We start from the raw sequence: 18,735 nt of genomic DNA on the forward strand, positions 1-18,735 counted from the left end.
CAGCCAGGTCGCAGGAGCCTATCAAGCTCGCTAATGTGTTTGTTACATTACCTGGAAACAGTACGATACCCACCTGTGGGCGCGTATCAAAAGCATCAAAACAACACCATGGCGCCCGTGTGGCGGCATCACCAAGTATCCCCAGGGCAGGCTCCCGCAGCAACATCACGCCATGGCGGCGGGGTAGCAAGGCCAGTCTGCTCTATCCGCGGCGGCAGCACTGTCTGACTTTCCGCGGGAGCACAGCGACTCTGACTCGCTCTCCAGGGTGGTGGCCGCCTGAATGTCAACGTCTTGGTCTAAACGGTTACAATTGCCGGGCGGATGCTGAGCGCGTGCTGGGCACAGTCTTGGCCATGGCCGTCCTTCGTTAGCTCCGGGGCCCCGCATGCTTAGTGTCTGGGGATTCACCACCAAGGTTTGTCCAGGGAAGGTCTGGCCGACTCTGCCTTGACGCCTCTTCCAGGCCAGCAAAGTGTATATAACAATGCTGCGCACCACTGTCAAGTCGGCACTGCCCCACTGCCCCACTGCCACCGCTCTTCTTTGGCAAACACCTTTCTTGCACTCGATCACCAACGTCGTAGAGCAAGATGACGGAAAAACATACCGTGGACATGATCGACGAGAAGGGCGCCGGTGCCGACTTCAAGGAGGTCGTGGCCGAGCGCACTGCTCAGATTACGCCCCAGCAGATCCAGGCCCGCTTCGAAACGCTGCGCCACTTGAGTGAAGAGCAGATGGCTGCATTGAACAAGCAGCTCGTCAAGAAGCTCGATTGGCGACTCATGCCCTGCATCACTCTCATGTTCCTCATGAAGTAAGACTCTACTCACCAAACCCCTGCCCTGTCCACCAACAAGACTGACCTCCTACTCAGTTACCTCGACCGTATCAATGTGTCCAACGCACGCCTTGCTGGCCTTCAAGAAGACCTCAACATGACAGACACCATCTGGAACACGGGTATCTCGACCTTCTACGTTGGTTATCTTGTTGGCCAGCTTCCAGGAAATCTCTGGCTTGCCAAAGCCGATCCAAGATGGCTCCTGCCATCCATGATGATGGCTTGGAGTATTGGAACCATCTGTATGCCGGCTATGACCAATGGCGCTGGTTTTGCTGTATGCCGCTTCTTTATCGGCCTGTCTGAGGCCCCTTTTTTCCCTGGAATTACGCTGAGTAAGTTCTCCACTCTGTCGGACACTGTCCAAAAAAAATTATGATAATAACAAAACCTAGTGACTTCGTCGTGGTACACCAAAGAAGAGAACCCAATGCGCATGGCCATCTGGCATGCAGGAAACACCATATCCAACATCTTGTCCGGTTTCTTGGCCGCAGCCATCCTAGAGAACATGGATAACATTCTTAGCTTGCATGCGTGGCAATGGTTCTTCATCATTGAAGGAGCCGTCTCCATTCTTGTAGCAAGTGTCGCCTACTTTCTGCTTCCATCATGGCCACACAACACGAGATGGCTGTCAAAGGAAGAGTCGGAAATGGCTCAATACCGAGTCCAGGTTTCCAATGGTGGTCACGACGAGGTAGTGGGTGGAACATGGGATGGGCTCAAGCAAGCCGCCAAAGACCCATTTACTTGGTTCTTCTGCCTGATGCATTTCGCCCTCGTCACTGCGCAAAGTTTCAAAGATTTCCTCCCATCCGTAAGTCCCGTACCTGCATGGCCGTTTGCACTTCTCGCAACTAACCATGCCAATTTACAGATTATGAAAACATTCAAGTTCGACAAACTTACCACGTACCTCGTCCAGGCCCCTCCTTACGCCATCGCCTACGGAGTTGCATGTGCTCTCGCATACTCTTCTGGTCGCTTCCAAGAGTCTTACTACCACGTCATTATCCCTATCCTCATGAGCGCAGCTGGCTGCAGCATGCTCATTGGAACACTCAACATTGGCGCCCGCTACTTTGGCCTCATTCTCCTCATCAGCGGTACCTACTCCGGCCTCAATCTTCAATTGAGTTGGGAAACCACGCTCGTGCCAGCTCCTCGCAGCAAGAAAGCAGCTCTCATTGCTATTGCCAATTGCATCAGCCAGGTCAGCCATTGGTTCAGCCCTTACTTCTTTCCCACTTCCCAAGAACCTTTCTACAGACTGGGCGGTGGCTTGATCCTAGTAGGATGCCTTCTTGTCTTTGTCTCATCAAGCCTGGTCAAGTGGCGCGCTATCCAGCTGAACAAGAAGCTGGACGAAGATGAGGGTTGGTCCGAGCACTCAGGTGTAGAACGTGGATGGAGATATGTCTACTAACTAATGTTTTGATGGGAGGAAATTTCTGCAACGAATTAACGACCAATTCTTCATACTCTGGATTTTGTTTGCTTGTTCCTAGATAGGATACTTTTGTTCCAATCAAGCATTCTCTCAATCAAGCATTTCCATCTCTGTTTATATCCCGTGGCATGTGCTGTTGTCAGGTTTGGAGAGCATGTGACAAAACGACCGGATTTCAGGCCAAGGGGTTGTCCCCTTTGCTAACGTAAGCCATCGCTCAGGTTCACTTCAACACCAATGTAGTTTTTCATAGACGGCATAATTTCCAAAGGCATGTATACAATTGCGTTAACCACTATTTACTGTGCATTATATATACAAGGCTATCTTAAATTCAACCTTTGTCCTAAGTGAGAGCATGCTCAAAGTCGTATCAGTTTGTTGAGTTCTCGTGGCATGAGTCGGGCCAGCCTGATGACGCTGTTCCTGACTGGCTGCCGCAAAAGTAAAAAGTTCCGTTACTAGCCAAAGCATAGAAAACAGTGCCTGCTCCGTCTGGAAGCCCCACCTGCAAACATCAGAGTCAGTATACCGATTGAGAGTCAAAGCCACGCTGGTCTCTTTGAGGGAACAACTTACGGTCCAAAGAGGCATATCTCCGTATTCCACGCCGCTGCAGTACGTCGTAGCAAGGTTGTCTGCCCATACTTCGTAGGGGGCTCCAGATCTGTCCGCATTGACAAGTATGGAGATCATTTGATCCTTGGTGAAGTGGTGGCCGCCATTTTGCGAGCAGTCGTAGCTTGCTGCGAAGTTGCAGTACGGGTCACACGCTGCAGAGACAGCAGTGCCACCAAGGGCAAGAGCGACGAGGAAGCTGGCGTGCATGTTGAAAATTAGAACTTGGTTGTCGTTGTGATTAGGTCTGGATGGTATGGTATTGGAGTGAATGGATGCAAGCTTGTCTTAAGTACTGCTTCCAGGAGACCCGTAGAGGTACCGAGATACGCTTATGCATTATTACCCGCATTGGACTACGGACTGGCTACTGTTGCTATGTACACGAGCCCGAGACGTGCCGGCGCCAAATTAGCGAGATGAATACCAAGACACGTCGTGTGGTGACATTCACTGGCCGGGCGGTGCACCCTGCGTAGCTGTACATATCTGTGGATTCATCTCCTTACACTTGGCACATGTCAGAGGGTCAGCATCATGGGGAAGCGCTACAAGGGGCAATTCGCCCAATTCGGTTAGGCAATGGTACGAAGCCTGCTAGACCATCTGTTTTGGTGCTCGTCTCATAGTCTTTTAAGTAGCTCGTTTAATTACCACTACTAGTTTGCTAATTTCTAACGTCCGAAGACCAGTCAGCAATGTCAGCCACTACAGACTGCATCCGCCATGACCCATGTAGTACCTACATACGTAGGTACACACTAGCCACTACTAGTTTCTCTACACCGCCGCTTCAGACAGTATGCCAGGGCTTGGCCATACTTAGCACGGTTTACTACCAATATGTCGTTTAGAGCTCCGTGTCAAGCTTTGTAGCCACGCTTATCTTGTCGTCGTATTTATTGATCATAGTCATTTGCCAGTGATGGACTGCATCCAGGCCAACAACGGATTTTGATGCTGGCTGTGTGCTTCACATGCCCACCAAGCGACTCAACGAAAGGCTACTTAGTATTTTAGTTATCTAGACATCATTGCGATGGATGATTTCATGTGTACGCGATTCTATTAATTCCTACTTAACGTATGTGCAGAGATGTCAACAATCAAGCTCATCAAGCCGAGCTAACTTGATACAGTAATAGGCTAGCTTTTTTAGGCCTAATCATTACTATATCGCGTTAGCTCGGCTTGATGAGCTTGATTGTTGACATCTCTGCGTATGTGGCAAGCGAGCGCCGCACCCCACCAAACCTACGCACCTCTATAAGTCTATAGTTGCACTACAATTTATTTATTTTACTATATATTAATAAAATAGATTAAGTAGTACCTAAAGTATCTTTCTTGCACGTGCGCAAGTTATAGCTAGTCTCTCTACACCTACTATAGCGCGCTAAAGCCTAGCAGCTAACACCTAATTGCTCTCCTCCTTAACGCTCTTTATAAGCAATCTGCTAATTAGCCTTACGCTAAGTAAGTAGATCCTCTCTAGCTCCCTTTATTAGCACTCCTTGCTTCTATATCTACTTCTTTTTACGCTACCTACGCTTTATTGCTACCTTATTAGCTCTCTTAAGGCTAGCTATCTAATCGCGCATTAGCTTAGCTAAGAGCATTATAACCTTAGCCTTCTTCTTTAGCTAGTTAATTGCTATAATAATTAATGCTAGTAAAAAGCTCTTATGCTGCTAAACCTAATTACGTATTAGCGTTAATTAAGCTTTAAGCTTGCGTAGGTTACTTAGGGTATAAGCCTGCTAAGGAGCCTCTATAACAGTAGCTACTAGAGAAGTAGGCGTGCGTAGCTTTATGTCTAGCTTTAATAGAATAGCGTCTAGCTAGAGAGGAACAAGGCCTGTACCTTAAAAGGCTAAGCAGATATTAGCTAGTGTAAAGGATCAATTAAAGGCTACCTTAAACGCTAGTAGGAACTTAAGCTTAGTAATATAGTTAATATAGTTACGTATTAGGCTCTCTACCTTATAGCTATACGCGCGCTTTAATAGCGAGAAGTAGCTAACGTTAAGAGGTTAAAGTAGGTAAGAGGAATGTAGCAGTATATAAAGCGTGTAGATATTATTCTCCTTATAAAGCTCTTAAAACTTAAGAGACTAGTAGCTCTTATAGCTATTAAGAATAAGCAGGCAACGTGTGCTAATAACGCAAGTCTTTATATAAGCATTAAAGTGCTTTAGCTAGGCAATACTTAGCTTGTTATTTATCTAGCTATTATTACTAACTATAATCGCCTAGTCGCGTAAGATCTCTGCTTCCTTGTACTAAGCGGATAGGTAATATTTGCTAGTAAAGATAAGGAATAGTAGAACTATCTAGCTAGCTGCGTTAATCGCTACAATTAGCGTCACCTACCTATAATTGCCTAGCTTAACTACCTTTAGCTAGCCTCTTCTTTTTAATACTATTATAACTAGCTAAGTTGCAATCTTACTTGTTATAAAGCTAGCTTTATTAAAGTTGTAGATGTTCTTATTATAAATACTATACTTAGCCTTTATCTACTCTATAAGCTTAAACTAGCTCTTAATTAGGATTAGATCTTTATATAGAGCTTTCTACCTATTATACGCTTAATTAAAACGCGTTATAAACTATCTATACGCTTAACAAAATTAGCTAGCTACTTTTACCCAACCTAGCTAGCGCTGCGCGTAGCTAGTAGCTTATTAGCTATATTGCGCATAGCAGCATACGTAGGCGCAAATCTACGTAAATTAAGATTAAGTATATAATTAACTATTACCTTCTCTTCTAGCTTAGTAGGCTTCTTCAAGTTAGCCTAGTAACTACGTTAGGTAGGTATACTAGCGTGTTAGTAGTAGATTGTTTGTTTAAACACGTTATACATAGCAGTAGTGCAATAATTACTTTATATTTAATAGAGATTAATAGAAGAAATAGTAAGCTAAATATCTACTTTATTTAAAGCTAAAAGAGTAGCGCTATATTAAGCTATCGTTCGTTGAGATAGGAGAGGTGCGCAGGTTTGGTGAGGTGCGGCGCTCGCTTGCCTGCGGCGCTCGCTTGCCACATACGTTATACGAAGTTTGAAGCCGAAGTTATATCTTACTAAGATATAGTGTGCCGAGGCACAGGGTCACCATGACCCTTGTGCTAACTAAGCACTACTTACCTTTAAGAAGGAACATAAATTAATAGTTAAGTCTATGGAAAAAATTAATTAATAATATCTCTTAGAAAAATCTCTTGCTCAAAGAACTAACTACATATATTTTACTCCCTCTCCCCTCTCCTATAGCCTATGGGAAGGGGAAGAGCCTATAGTTCTGTTCCCTCTACTAAGAAGACATCGCAGTTCTACACCACACCTCCACAAATGGCAAAGCCTAAGGGGCTGCGTTTAACTCCTTACTAGTTAATTGCTATAATAATTAATGCTAGCAAAGAGCTCTTATGCTACTAAACCTAATTACGTATTAGTGTTAATTAAGCTTTAAGCTTACGTAGGTTACTGTTACGGCCAGTGACTACTAGGCAAACAAGGAAGCCAGAGCAAGGGCAGAGAATCAGTGGAAGGATGCGAAGGAGAAGCACGACGCCGCAATCCTACATGCCACGCCGCAGTCACGTGACTGATCGTCAACGATCAGTTAGCCGAACAGCCAATCACGGCATGATCGTACACGATCACTTTATTGATCGTACACGATCACCTTCTTCAGCCAATCAAGATCAGCATAGGACTATGATCGTACACGATCACTTTATTGATCGTACACGATCACTTCATTCACTTAGTATATAGCGGACGCATTAAACCCTTATGGCTCGATGTGTTCAACTCAATAGTTACGAGTACAGTAGTACAATACAGTTTGTATACTGCTAAACCCTTGTTCATATCTCTGACGCTTCATCCGCGAAAACCAACCCAAGAGCCTTGACACCAGGAGCTTTATATTGTTCCCACTCAAGACTTACTCTTAACAGCCTTCTATTACTAAGGTGTAGTTCTTATTATCTTTATTGTCTACTAAGACGCTTCCTTAGATTATGTCTACTCTCAAATCCTCCTACATAGCCTAGGTTAGGTTTAAGTTAATATAAGTAAATGCTGTCTTGTTACTAAGCTTTGTAAACTTAGTGTGTAAGGGGCTGCGCTCCGGGGAGCAATCGCGAGGTATACAAGAGGTTGTATTCGATAGAGAGCTATAGAGTCTACTTGCGTGGTGTTTATTTACTTGTCGGAGAAAGGTTGCACCGAGTGTCTGAGCGCGTCGTCTGGGCGCCGCTCAGGCCTCGCACAGATGCTGGGTTGCAGAGTAAGACCTGGCGTCTGCTGCTTGACCGAGATTCCATCGAGGAGCTATTCAAAGGGCGTTCAGCCCGTTACATAGTTCTTCTTCTTAGAGTTAGAGGCACTTCTACTACTACCCTAAGTAGTGTTGCTATCTTCCTTATCTTTGCTATTAGTGTGCATTAGCTATTCTATCTACCTAAAGAAGAGGGCTAAGGTTATAATACTCTTAGCTAAGCTAATACGCAATTAAATTACTAGCCTTAAGAGAGCTAATAAGGTAGCAATAAAGCGTAGGTAGCGTAAGAAGAAGTGGATATAGAAGCAAGGAGTGCTAATAAAGGAAGCTAGAGAGGATTTACTTACTTAGCGTAAGGCTAATTAGCAGATTGCTTATAAAGAGCGTTAAGGAGAAGAGCGATTAGGTGTTAGCCGCTAGGCTTTAGCGCGCTATGTAATGGGCGGGCCCAACGGGCCGAGCGTACGACTACTTACGCCATCCATAGCCAAAAAGGCAGTAACAAGACTTCAAGCTTCTTGAAGTCTAGGTAGTCGTATAGATATACTCGATCACACACACACTTTAGGCGTAGCCTCTTACACGCTATAGTAGGTGTAGAAAGACTAGCCATAACTCGCGCACGTGCAAGAAAGATACTTTAAGCACTGCTTAATCTATTTTGTTAATATATAGTAAAATAAATAAATTGTGGTAGAACTACAGACTTATAGAGGTGCGCAGGTTTAGTGGGGTGCGGCGCTTGCTTGCCTGCGGCGCTCGCTTGCCCCATACGTTATATACTTTTATGTTTTACTCTTTCCAGCTATATTATCTTCAAATAAGTAGGAGGTAGGCTCAATGAGGTATAGTATACTACACGTAGCTATCAGGATTATAAACTTTACCAATTGCTGTCATTACTGAACTATAGTCTGGACTATAGTCTAAAACTCGTTCTATGCTACTAGTACAGTACGGTAGACGCGCTGGGTGGTCCCATAGGCTCAGTAGAGTAGATTCAAGTTTCACGGTGGCTCCCAATTGTCAGTTATTCATGGAACACGCAGAATACTCACCCGTCTTCCGGATCATCATGTAGCTACTCGGGCACGCAGACCAAGATACAAAATATGCGCATGGGGTTGCATCGTAATTGCTAGACTTGACGACAAGGTAGATGAGGCATTGTCAATGCATGTATACGACGTTAGTATACGTCTGCGGACTAACAATCGGTGCGATATCTATCCATATCTCCCGTGACGCTGTAATACGATTTCGCCAATGATATTGCTACCACATTGCTGCTTCAATTGGTTCTTGACTCTGCCAGATACCCTACTGTTTCGCCGCCGCCGCCGCTGCCTCCTTTTCTTTCTTTTTGCGCTCTACCTCGGCCATTTTGGCGGCCTTCTTCATAGCGTTCTTGGTCATTGACTTGCCGTCAGCATCCAACATTGGCCCGCCTTCGGCATTTTCCTTTGACTGCTCTAACTTGGGCTTGGTAGGGTTCGGATTCCCCTTCCACTCTAGCTTTCGCGGGCGGATAAATTCCTCCAATACCTCATCGGTGACGCTTGCCCTTGCTTCTTGGAACTTCTTGGTGTATGCCGTCATAGTCTCGATGCACTCCTTCTTCATCTCACCAGTCAGAAGCTCGCCTTTACGATAGTCTTCAGCTAGCTTCTTGAGTTTCTCGTCATCGTCCTCAAAATAAGCGATATATTGGTAGGGCACGTCGATGTCAGGGTTTCCTCCCTTTTCACGATGCAGCTCTAGGGTTTCTTGGCCACCGGAGAAAGCCTTGGTGTTGATTTTGTTCTTCACTTGTTTTGCAGTGTCGCTCATGAAAATGGCGGAGTTGGCATTAGATGCGCTCATCTTGCCACCGGCGCCTTGCAATGCTGTTAGAAACTTTGAGTGGATGAGCGCTGGCTTGGGTGAAGGATTTTCCATGCGGTTGCAGTTTTCGCGAACAAGGCGGAAGTATGGATCCTGGTCTATGGCACAGGGAATAAGACAGGGTATAGCAGCAAGCTTCTTTGATCGATGATAGGTCTTATGATCCTCGCCCCAGATGAAGGGATATGACGACGCAAACGCAGCCACACATTGCTTTGCGGCGAATGCGTTGCTGCCAATGTTGGTGGAGCCGTGGAAACCGAATGCGCCACGAACTTGGTTGTTTGTGATGAGCTTCTCAAACTCGGTTGTGTTGAGATTGAAGTGTCTGTTGTAGCCCGAAGTAAAGAACTCCGAGTCGATGTACATGAATGTTTTCTTGACATCGAAGCCAATCGAGATGATGTCCTTGGCGTTTTGTCGAGCGAATTCGTAGACCTCTTCCTGCTTCAGTTTTTCTTTGAAAAGGAACTTCTCGTCGTCGGTCAACATGATGACCAGTGGTACGTCGAAAACATCCTGCAACCACTTGGTGAACTCAAAAGGGATGGTGTGGCCAATATGCATGGCATCGCTACTGGGTCCGCGGCCGGTGTACAGCAGAAAGTCTTCACCACGCTCATATGTGTCGAGAATCAAGTCGAGGTCCCGGTGGGAGAAGAAGAGCCCTCGCCGCAGCCAGCGATGCGGCTTGTGGCCTGTGACGCGCTCGAAACGTTGAAGGATATCCTGGTCTATGAGCTTGGTGGCCCACTGCTCCGAGATCTTGACATAGTCGAATTCCTTGACGTTTCCGTCTTCGTCTACTGCGGCCTGTACATCCCATGGGTTGATCTCTTGTTCGGTGGCCTTGGAGACGGGCTGCGTGGCTGTTTCGGAGAGCGAGAGAGCAGCCACAGCGGGCGGTTCAGGCTCAGTCATGATGCTAACGTGGCCAGGAGTGCAGGGCGGGTGCTGTCACGAGGGTGTCGAAAGCAATGCGTGTGTGGTGAGGCAAAGGTGCTTTCCCCGCTGACTCAATTGGAGGGCCTGCACGGCCACAATTGCCCCGCACTGCGCCACGCTGCAGCCACACGTCGGTGGTTCACGCGCAGCGGCGCCGATCATGAGAGGCAAAACTGATCGAGAGAGTGGAAGCGGAGCCAGAGCTCCCGATGTTTCTGCCGCTTGTCGTCACACCACCATCTCGACACCTCCCCCGCCCGCTCTTTGTGCGCCTCAACAGCGTTTCCAATTGTGTGTTTGCAATTGGACACGCTTGACCATGCCACTTCGCTACTTGAGATAGACCACCGCGCGCTACAGGCTGCTTTGAGCTCCTACCTACCAACCAACCACCCTACTCCGCTCACCCTCTGCTTGTCCGCAGAACCACGCCGATTCCGACATAGCTCCCGAGCAGGACGTCAAAATGGTCAAGTTCTATTCGTCCAACGAAACATACTCGTACCCTTTCTCGGCCGTCTCGCTTGCCTATTTCCTCCGCTATCCCAATCCCTACTCGACGCACGTGCTCTCCACCGACACCATTGCACGTACCTACGATCCCGAGACTCAGCGGCTGACAACTATACGCCTACACTTGAAGCGCTCAAAGCTTCCTTCTGCAGTCCTCAAGCTCGTCCCCCGCTCCCTCTTGGGCGCCTCGGCCGGCGGCGACACGCAGTCTTACATTCTTGAAAAGTCGGTTGTGGACATCAAGGAAGGATGGATGGACACCGAATCCCGTAATCTGGAGTGGACAGGAGTTCTCTCGGTGATTGAGAGGCAGAGATTCCAGCGTCCTTTGTCGCTGTTGCCTGACGACGCCAAGGCTCGGAAAGGCGTGGATGGTGCTGCCCGCCATCACAGCTTCATCAATTTCAACAGCAAAGGCACTGGTGTCAAGGTGGAAGACATAGGCGAGACCACAGAGGTGAAGAGCTCTGTCACATTGCACAGTCATATTGGCGAAACTTGGAAGAAGAAGCGCGAGGCTGCCAGGGAGGGCGCAGCCGATGAGGATCAACCACAGAAGATGGGGCTCTTGCGAAGCTGGGGCACTGCGACGCTGCAACGAAACATCGAGAAAATTGGCCTCACACGGGCCCAGCGAAGCCAGCCCAATGCGCGCGAGGGTATGAAAGTTGTGCTTGAACGCATGCGCGAGGGCGGGCTTGTTGGTGTACTCGAAGGCATGCGACGGGACCGAGAGGCAATACTGGCAGGACAGTCGTTGTCCGCAACCCGTGCGGCCAATACCGATGAGTGAGCCAACGACATCACAAAATGCAACGGTGTTTGGTGTTCTTATTGAACGAGGTCATGTTTTTTTTTGGTATGAACATCAAGCGACGGCGTAACGGTCTCTCCCCCTTCTCTTGTCCTTTTCTTTCTGCCCTGGTTCAGTCGGGTTATGTTTTACTATGGTGCTACTTGTTTCCAGCAGTCTTGTATCCAACAACGATCTCCACGAACTCTGCTCTGGTAAAGCTGCCACGGCGCGAAACGTAGAAGCTTGCATGTCGGGCTTTGTACGCAAAATGTGAAAAGTATTCTTCTGGCGTTATTGTCTTGTAGTTTGGTTGAGTGTAGTTTGACCAATTGCAATTTGTCATTTAAGCCCAAATTGAACCAAATTGGCTGAATTGAACGTCCAAGTACAGCGTCCTCAATAACGGTACATTCTGTGGGCCGGGCCACGCAGGTCGAGGTAAGAGATTGAAGGAGGAACCTTGTCGTAGGAACGTGGCGAAGAGAAGGTCGGGAGATGGGAGAATCGTGAGGTCTCTGGTTTCTGCCGTTGAATCGCTATCGTTGAGGCACCAATGCAGGTGCACGTGGATGTCGTTACGTTTGAGCTGGTTGAAGACCGACGGTCGACGTGTGTGGAAGGCGAACACACAGCTCTGGCTAGATCGCAAAGTTCGTACATGTCTTCTTGTTGTTGAGGGTATGACTCGAGCTTGCTTGGCCGCAGCCTTTCTTGGACAATTTGCCGTGGAAGCTGTAAAATAGTGAAGTCGAACATTGTTGCTTTTCTGATTGTGATGTTGCTTGCTGCTGAGTCGCGTTTCTTTTCAAGGTGTACAGCCGCCTTGTAAACCAGTACAAGCAGGAATATGGTTGTGTGGCAACTCAAATGTTGACGCAAATTTTTGTACAAAGGGATAGTACAGGCTTTGTGGTCCAATTTTTGAGGATCCACGCCGTTACACTGTTTTCCTCCATATACCTAGCTTCCATACACGTACCAGGCCCTTGGTGAAGGGAGTTTTCCCACTGCCGTTGGTTTGACCCCGTGTGACGTAGGCAACGGGCGGGAATGATGCAACATTGCTAGTCGTACAGGAAAGAAGCGGGTGAACGGGTCGATGGTGTTTTTGCGTTACAAGCCCACGGTCACAAACATCAAGAGACCCAAAGCGACTAGGCAAATCCACTAAAGAGACGCCGAGGATCTTGATGGAGCTGTAGATAAGATAATGCTGCAAGACACCACAGTAGCGTGGTAGAAGATTCAGGAAAGACGAATTCTTGTACAGCCATGTTTTGACTGTGCAGATCGGGTAGCCCACACAGGTTGTTCAGCAATGCAAGTCTCCGTTCCCCACGTGAAAGGAGGGCTTCTAAGACACATTTTCTCCTTTTTTCTTTTTTTGGTCAGCAAGCGTCCCACACCTCCCTCGAGGCATGTTGTGTCATAGGTGGACCAGGTACGATGGATCTGTGCCGAGGGGTTGTACAAGACCATGGACCGGGAAGCACCTTGTTGATAGATTAGGTTGATGATTGCACGGCATTAGGCTGGTTGCTTCGAGGGTTGTAGATTGCTTTGGTCCGTATAACACACGGCAACTATAGCCGCGCACTAGTGGTGTGCGGAATACGGACTCGATCCGAGGGCAGAGGTAGAACAGGCAGAGTGCCGCAAGAAGCGCCACTGTTGTTAGTATCTGATGTGGAGGATGACGCAGCGCGGAGATTGTCGTTGCAAAGGAACACGTGACGAGGCCGTGGGTCGCACAGCGGTGAGGGCAGCACCAGTGCAAGCAAGCGCGAAAGGGAAGGCGAAAGTGTGGCGCGGGTGCAGTGGCGCAGGCGCAGTGGCGCAGGTGCAGGTGCACGGGCGCCGACCCCGCGGCGTTGGGCGAGTCGACAACACGCCGCCGGCAAGCACAACGCGTCCTAACATGGCTACACTCCGCCGTGACCGCGTCGAGCACGCGTTGAACGAGCTGCTGGTGCGCATCGTGCCCGAGGACCCCAACGACGACGACGAGACGGCCAACCAGCGCTTTGAAGATGCCTTTGACTTTGCCATTGACGAGCTCACGTCGGCAGGCGACCCCTCGCTGGTGCCGGACATGCATCATATCGCCAGCCTGATGGAGCGCAAGGGTGAGGACCACCACGCCAACTACAGCAGCAGCAGCAGCAGCGGCAGAAGCAACATCAGTAGCAGCAGCAGCAGCAGCCGCCGCCACGCCTCTGCGAGCATTGGGCTAACAACATCGCAGTCGCGGGCCCGCGGAATGACCAGCACAAGAGCGCTCGTCTGCACAACCTCCTCTCGCGCCTCGAGACGCAGGAGGTCCTGGACCAGAAATGGCGCATGCTCTACTTCCTCTACAAGCTGTCGGAAAAGGGCGAGCCTGTGCCCGACGCGCCCGTCCGCCAGGATCCCCGCAGCTTCCCCCGCGAGCCCACGACGCCTTCCAAGCGCGCCTCGGCCGCCGCCTTCCAGGACGCCTTTGCAAAGCCCGGCCTCGCCCAGGTGCCAGTCAATGCCGGCTCGCCCAAGGCCTCGACGCGCCCCCCGTCCATCGCCGAGAAGCCCGACAAGCGCCGCGACCGGCGCTCGCAGGACACGACCAAGGAGCAGCACGCCAGCCGAAGCCATGCCGAAAAGGTTGACATGGGCCCGTCCGAGCCGACGCTGCTGCGCGAGCTCCCCTTCACCCTGCAGGGCTACTCGTCGGCCAATCTCGCCTTCCCATCGTCGACCGCCCTCAAGCTCCCACCCACCCTGCCCGTGCCCATCGTCGGCCTGCTGCACACCCTCGCCGAGCCTGCCATACTGTACAAGGGCCTGGCTGAGTTTGTCGAGGCAAGCAATGGCGGCCTGATCGAGCAGAGTTTCCGCGCCGCCTTGGCCAAGGAGCTGCGCGCGTACCTGGGCCTAGTCGCCACGCTGGAAGGCCAGATCAAGAGAGCCCTGGCTCAGTCGGGCGAGGGTTCGGCGCACCAGGGCGTGGGCAAGGCCGGCGTCACGCTCAAACGATGCGTCATATGGATCAGAGAGCCGACCATGGGCCTGCGCCTCATGAGTCTGATGGTCGAAGAATCAAAGACCAAGAAGGGTGGCGAGCTGATTACCCTCATCCACTCCTTCTCACTCAACCACGGAGACCCCTATGTGATGAGCTTTGCCGAGCGCCTCCTCTCCGATGTCACCCGCCCATTCTACGACATGCTCAGGCAATGGGTTTACGATGGTGAGCTCGCCGATCCCTTCGGAGAGTTCTTTGTCTCGGAGCAGAGCGAAGACGAGATCATCGAAGCCAACGGTAACGAGGGCAAGGGCGGCGCCACAAGTGTGTGGGAAGACAAGTACAGGCTGAATGACAAGATGGTCCCCACAGTTGTTACAGAGGACTTTGCCAAGAAGGTCTTTCTGATTGGCAAGACGCTCAACTTTATTCGCTACGGCTGTGGAGATGCTGCCTGGGTTGACACGTATTCCAAAGAAGCTTCCAAAGAGCTGCAATATGGTGACACCGCCAACCTGGAGAGGTCCATTGGCGACGCCTATAAAACCACCATGGCCCGCCTTATTGACCTCATGGCAAACAAGTTCAAGCTGTTTGACCACTTGCAAGCGCTGAAGAAGTACATGCTGCTTGGTGCAGGCGACTTCATAGCTGTCCTCATGGAGTCTCTATCTTCCAACCTCGACCGCCCAGCCAACACCCAGTATCGACACACGCTCACCGCACAACTCGAACATGCCGTCAGAAACTCCAATGCCCAGTTCGACACATCAGACGTTCTTCGCCGACTTGACTCCCGCATGTTGGAACTTTCGCATGGTGAAATTGGGTGGGACGTCTTTACACTCGAGTACAAAATCGATGCACCCGTAGACGTCATCGTGACTCCCTTCGGCTCCAAGCAATATCTAAAAGTCTTCAACTTCCTATGGAGAGTGAAGCGTGTCGAATTTGCTCTCGGCTCTACGTGGCGTCGCTGCATGACTGGTGCTCGTGGTGTTCTGGGTACTGTATCTGACAAGATGGGGTCGGACTGGAAAAAAGCCCGGTGTGCAATGGCAGAAATGATCCACTTCGTCAACCAGTTACAGCACTACATTCTCTTTGAAGTCATTGAATCCTCATGGATCGATCTGCAGAGAGCACTGAATAAGCCAGAGAGTACCCTGGACGACATGATTGAAGCCCACGCAAAGTACCTCAACAACATCACCAGGAAAGGTCTCCTTGGAAGCTCTAGCATAGATTTCACGGGGCAATTGCACGAGTTGCTCAAGACTATGCTGGCATACAAGGACGCGGTAGACGGCCTCTACTCTTGCTCAGTCGCAGAGTTCACTCGAAGACAGGAACATGCTGCCAAGATCGAGACACGAACCGCAGCCGGTAGATGGGGTCTTTCTGAGAAGGACATGCATGGTGGCTCATCCTCGGACTCTGTTTCGCGGTCGCGCGCCGCATCCACTAACCAGGATCCCGATTCGTCTTTCCCACCACCACTGTTGAAGATGGGCATGGCTGGGTCTGCCGAGGATGACGTACTGCCGGCACTTCAGAAGCGCCTGGGGAACCTGACGGACGATTTCAAGGCGCGGATCAGTATTCTCTTGGGTGATTTGGTGCATTCTCCTGATGGCGAGCTGAAGATGTTGGCCGTCAACATCAACTTCAACGATTTTTACAAGCCCGAGCGAAGACGAAGAAAAGGATCGCAAAGACGCGAAAAGGAAAAGGAGACACCAAAAGTTGCTTCGGCTGCAGCGTAAGAGTTTGTGTGATTGACGGCGTTTTAGCATGACATTGATACCCTGTATACCTTGCTAGGGATTGCTAGTTCTGTGCATCTTAATTTCATTCTTCTTCTTCTTCTTCCTCTCTCTCCATGTGTAATCCTATCCGTGCTCCCTAATTACATCAAAACCACTTTTTGCTTTCTTCCTCTGACCCACTGCAAACACAGACGTGTCTTCAAGCGCCCCCACCATGGGGAGGGTTTTGTGTTAGCAGCATTTTTTTCACCCTCTTTCCAATAGACGTGCTCCCGGGTAACGCCCTTGATGGTGTCAAGAAATGCTTCTGCATCGAGCGAATGTGGCAAAGTGTCGCTCGCGCATATCGACGTGGTATCTTTGCCGGTAGAAAGACTTTGTTTGGCTGGAGCATGGCTTGATGCTTCAACATGACGACCAAGCAGCAGCATCTCGCGTACATCCATGACCCTTTCTTCCAGGCCAACAATGTCTTCTCTGACCTGGGGATACAGGCCTTTCACTTGGGCAAGAAGCCTGCTAATTTGCGATAATGTGTCGGAATCTTCTTGCATTTCCATGTCGATTGTTCGTACTGTGGTCGAGGAAGAGGACGAGAGTAGACTAGGCCGATAGATTTGATATTTGTCGGTGGCTTTGAAGCACGTTTCGAAACAAGTGTTGAAGCAGCTTTGGGAGCAAAACGTTGATGATGGGGATATGATGCGAGTGTTGCAGTGGAGGCAAACTTCGCCTAGGATGTTGGTTGGGTTCATGGTAGTAGTAGTAGTAGTAGTAGTAGTGGTGGTGGTGATGGTCAGAATGTTTTGATGCGGTGTTGGTTTCAAGATACTCTGGTGCTTTTCAGGCGTTCTTATATGTTGCTAAGATGAGAAAAGGTGTTTGAATTCTTTGGCAGTTGTTAATTGTAGTGTGGAACCGTGTTTGGCCAAGATGTCAACCATGGCTCAGCCATGTGATGTATTTTTGCATGCACCAATACATCGGAGGTAATTTTAAATCCTTGAAATTTGACGAAGACATCCAACAACGCATTTGGAAATGGACATGGGTAGGTTTGACCATGAGTGCGATCATGAGTTACTGCAATCATACGAAGACGCGTTTTATTCAACCACTCTTCCAAAACCAAAGCCCCTCACTCCATTACTAACCCACACACCCTCGCCTACCTGAACCGTGTCGATACTGACGGGCTCTTCCATGCAATATCCACTGCCAAGCGCCCATCTCCGACTCGTACCTCTCTGGCCTCCAGCACCCACTTTTGCACTCCTTGTTGAATGGCCCCATCGCCCAGCAAATGGCTTTCTCAGCTCTCCTTCATCAGCGCCGTCGTCTTTTAGCGTCTTGCTTGTGAATTCGCCAGACGGTACGCCGACAGGAGGAGTGACCCAGCGACCGCCGCGGAATAGATAAAGGGATGTCAGAGTGCCTTCGGTGAGTTCATTCACTTCATTGTAGAGCATGACTTCGCGGTAAGCGGGGCCTTTGGGGTTCTCAGGTAAAGCGCGCTCGCGGCTTTGATCGTACATGTCTCGCTTTGTAGTTTTCAACAGGGTAAACGGTGATGACGGTGTGGGTGCTGTGTCGAGCTTGATGTTCCATTCTGGTGGGGGTGGAGGGGTTGACGTTGATGCGGGGAGGGAATCATCAGGCCCGAGAGTCAGAGCTCCACCTGTCAGAGGAGAAGGTTCGAAGCCAGTCGCAGCAGTTTGTGGCCCTTTGGAATTTGGTGGGTCTAAGGAGGGTGGATAGAGTGTAGAAAGTGGTACGGCCGGTATGTCGGTAAACTCGACTGTAAGGTTCGCCGCTTTATCGAACAATAATCGCAGCTGCTCAGCGTCAGCAAAGTTCACCATGGTAGGTATGGCCATGTACCTTCATCGCTCGGTCTTTTCCAGTCTTTTCCATCTCGCTCTTCGTTCTGCTCAACAATTCCTCGTGCAAGGCTTTCCCGTCTCGCAGCCGTTGTTCGACTTCAGAAAAGTCAAAGTGCTGCGCAGCTTCGACCATTCTATCGCGGTGATATGCAAGCATGTAGAATGGCGAGGGAGCGACAAAGTTCAGGATTGGCCGCGAGTTCTCGTGTGATTCGAGAAGCAAGGGGTCGTAACGCAGCGATGTGAAGAGTTGGAATTCATTTTCAGGCGCCATGATGGGATGGGTGTTTGAAGCTCTCGCAAGTACGGCAACAGCCCTTGACGGCTGCTTCGACGACAGGAGGAATGGGAGATGTGTTGTCATGGGCGTGAGTCAAGACGTGGTCGATGCATGCGATGCTGTACACTAGCCACACCTTGTTACTTGGGTAAGTGCTCCAGACAGGCCTGCGAAGTGCACTAGGGCTGACGCGAGCTTCTCCCCTGACGCAGCACGGCGGGGCGCACTCGCACATAAGCGGGAGAGAAGATCAGCTGGCGTGGCATGGAAAGCCGTTCATTTGCAGAGTCCGAAGCAGCATCAGCACCAGCACCAGCACCAGGACGGCGTTGTGGCTGGGCTGTGGCTGGGCTGTGGCTGGAGAGCAGCGGCGCAGTCGGCAAGGCTGATGACGTCCGCCGGCGCTCGAGCCACACAGCTCGCTCACGTCGTTGCACCAAGCTTGCCCTAG

At 49.9% G+C, this 18,735-nt stretch overlaps 6 protein-coding genes across 6 annotated transcripts; 3 read left to right on the top strand and 3 right to left on the bottom strand.

Annotated features, from left to right (window-relative positions):
• Positions 1–593: 593 nt before the first annotated feature.
• On the top strand, positions 594–2,276 carry SETTUDRAFT_38997 (uncharacterized protein; the record flags this gene model as incomplete). Its single annotated transcript, XM_008026178.1, has 4 exons — positions 594–820; positions 881–1,182; positions 1,243–1,667; positions 1,728–2,276. The coding sequence occupies 4 exons, from the start codon at positions 594–596 to the stop codon at positions 2,274–2,276; spliced, it is 1,503 nt and encodes a 500-aa protein (XP_008024369.1).
• A 397-nt stretch (positions 2,277–2,673) lies between these two features.
• Positions 2,674–3,128, bottom strand: SETTUDRAFT_27800 (uncharacterized protein; the record flags this gene model as incomplete). Its single annotated transcript, XM_008026155.1, has 2 exons — positions 2,674–2,808; positions 2,880–3,128. The coding sequence occupies 2 exons, from the start codon at positions 3,126–3,128 to the stop codon at positions 2,674–2,676; spliced, it is 384 nt and encodes a 127-aa protein (XP_008024346.1).
• A 5,216-nt stretch (positions 3,129–8,344) lies between these two features.
• Positions 8,345–10,060, bottom strand: SETTUDRAFT_168689 (uncharacterized protein). The gene has a single exon (XM_008026209.1). The coding sequence runs from the start codon at positions 10,019–10,021 to the stop codon at positions 8,537–8,539; it is 1,485 nt and encodes a 494-aa protein (XP_008024400.1). The 5' UTR covers positions 10,022–10,060; the 3' UTR covers positions 8,345–8,536.
• A 280-nt stretch (positions 10,061–10,340) lies between these two features.
• SETTUDRAFT_168690 (uncharacterized protein) lies at positions 10,341–11,707 on the top strand. The gene has a single exon (XM_008026210.1). The coding sequence runs from the start codon at positions 10,512–10,514 to the stop codon at positions 11,349–11,351; it is 840 nt and encodes a 279-aa protein (XP_008024401.1). The 5' UTR covers positions 10,341–10,511; the 3' UTR covers positions 11,352–11,707.
• Positions 11,708–13,272: 1,565 nt separating this feature from the next.
• SETTUDRAFT_149919 (uncharacterized protein) lies at positions 13,273–16,118 on the top strand (the record flags this gene model as incomplete). The annotated part of the gene is made up of 2 exons (XM_008026211.1): positions 13,273–13,480; positions 13,600–16,118. 2 exons carry the CDS (start codon positions 13,273–13,275, stop codon positions 16,116–16,118), a joined length of 2,727 nt encoding a protein of 908 aa, XP_008024402.1.
• Positions 16,119–17,015: 897 nt separating this feature from the next.
• SETTUDRAFT_149924 (uncharacterized protein) lies at positions 17,016–18,346 on the bottom strand. The gene is made up of 2 exons (XM_008026212.1): positions 18,003–18,346; positions 17,016–17,956 (listed from the first exon to the last, which is right to left on the bottom strand). Exons 1-2 carry the CDS (start codon positions 18,276–18,278, stop codon positions 17,228–17,230), a joined length of 1,005 nt encoding a protein of 334 aa, XP_008024403.1. The 5' UTR covers positions 18,279–18,346; the 3' UTR covers positions 17,016–17,227.
• Between the last annotated feature and the right edge of the window lie 389 nt (positions 18,347–18,735).

Source organism: Exserohilum turcica (assembly GCF_000359705.1).
Source record: "Exserohilum turcica Et28A unplaced genomic scaffold SETTUscaffold_17, whole genome shotgun sequence".
Taxonomy (NCBI): Eukaryota; Fungi; Ascomycota; class Dothideomycetes; order Pleosporales; family Pleosporaceae; genus Exserohilum; species Exserohilum turcicum.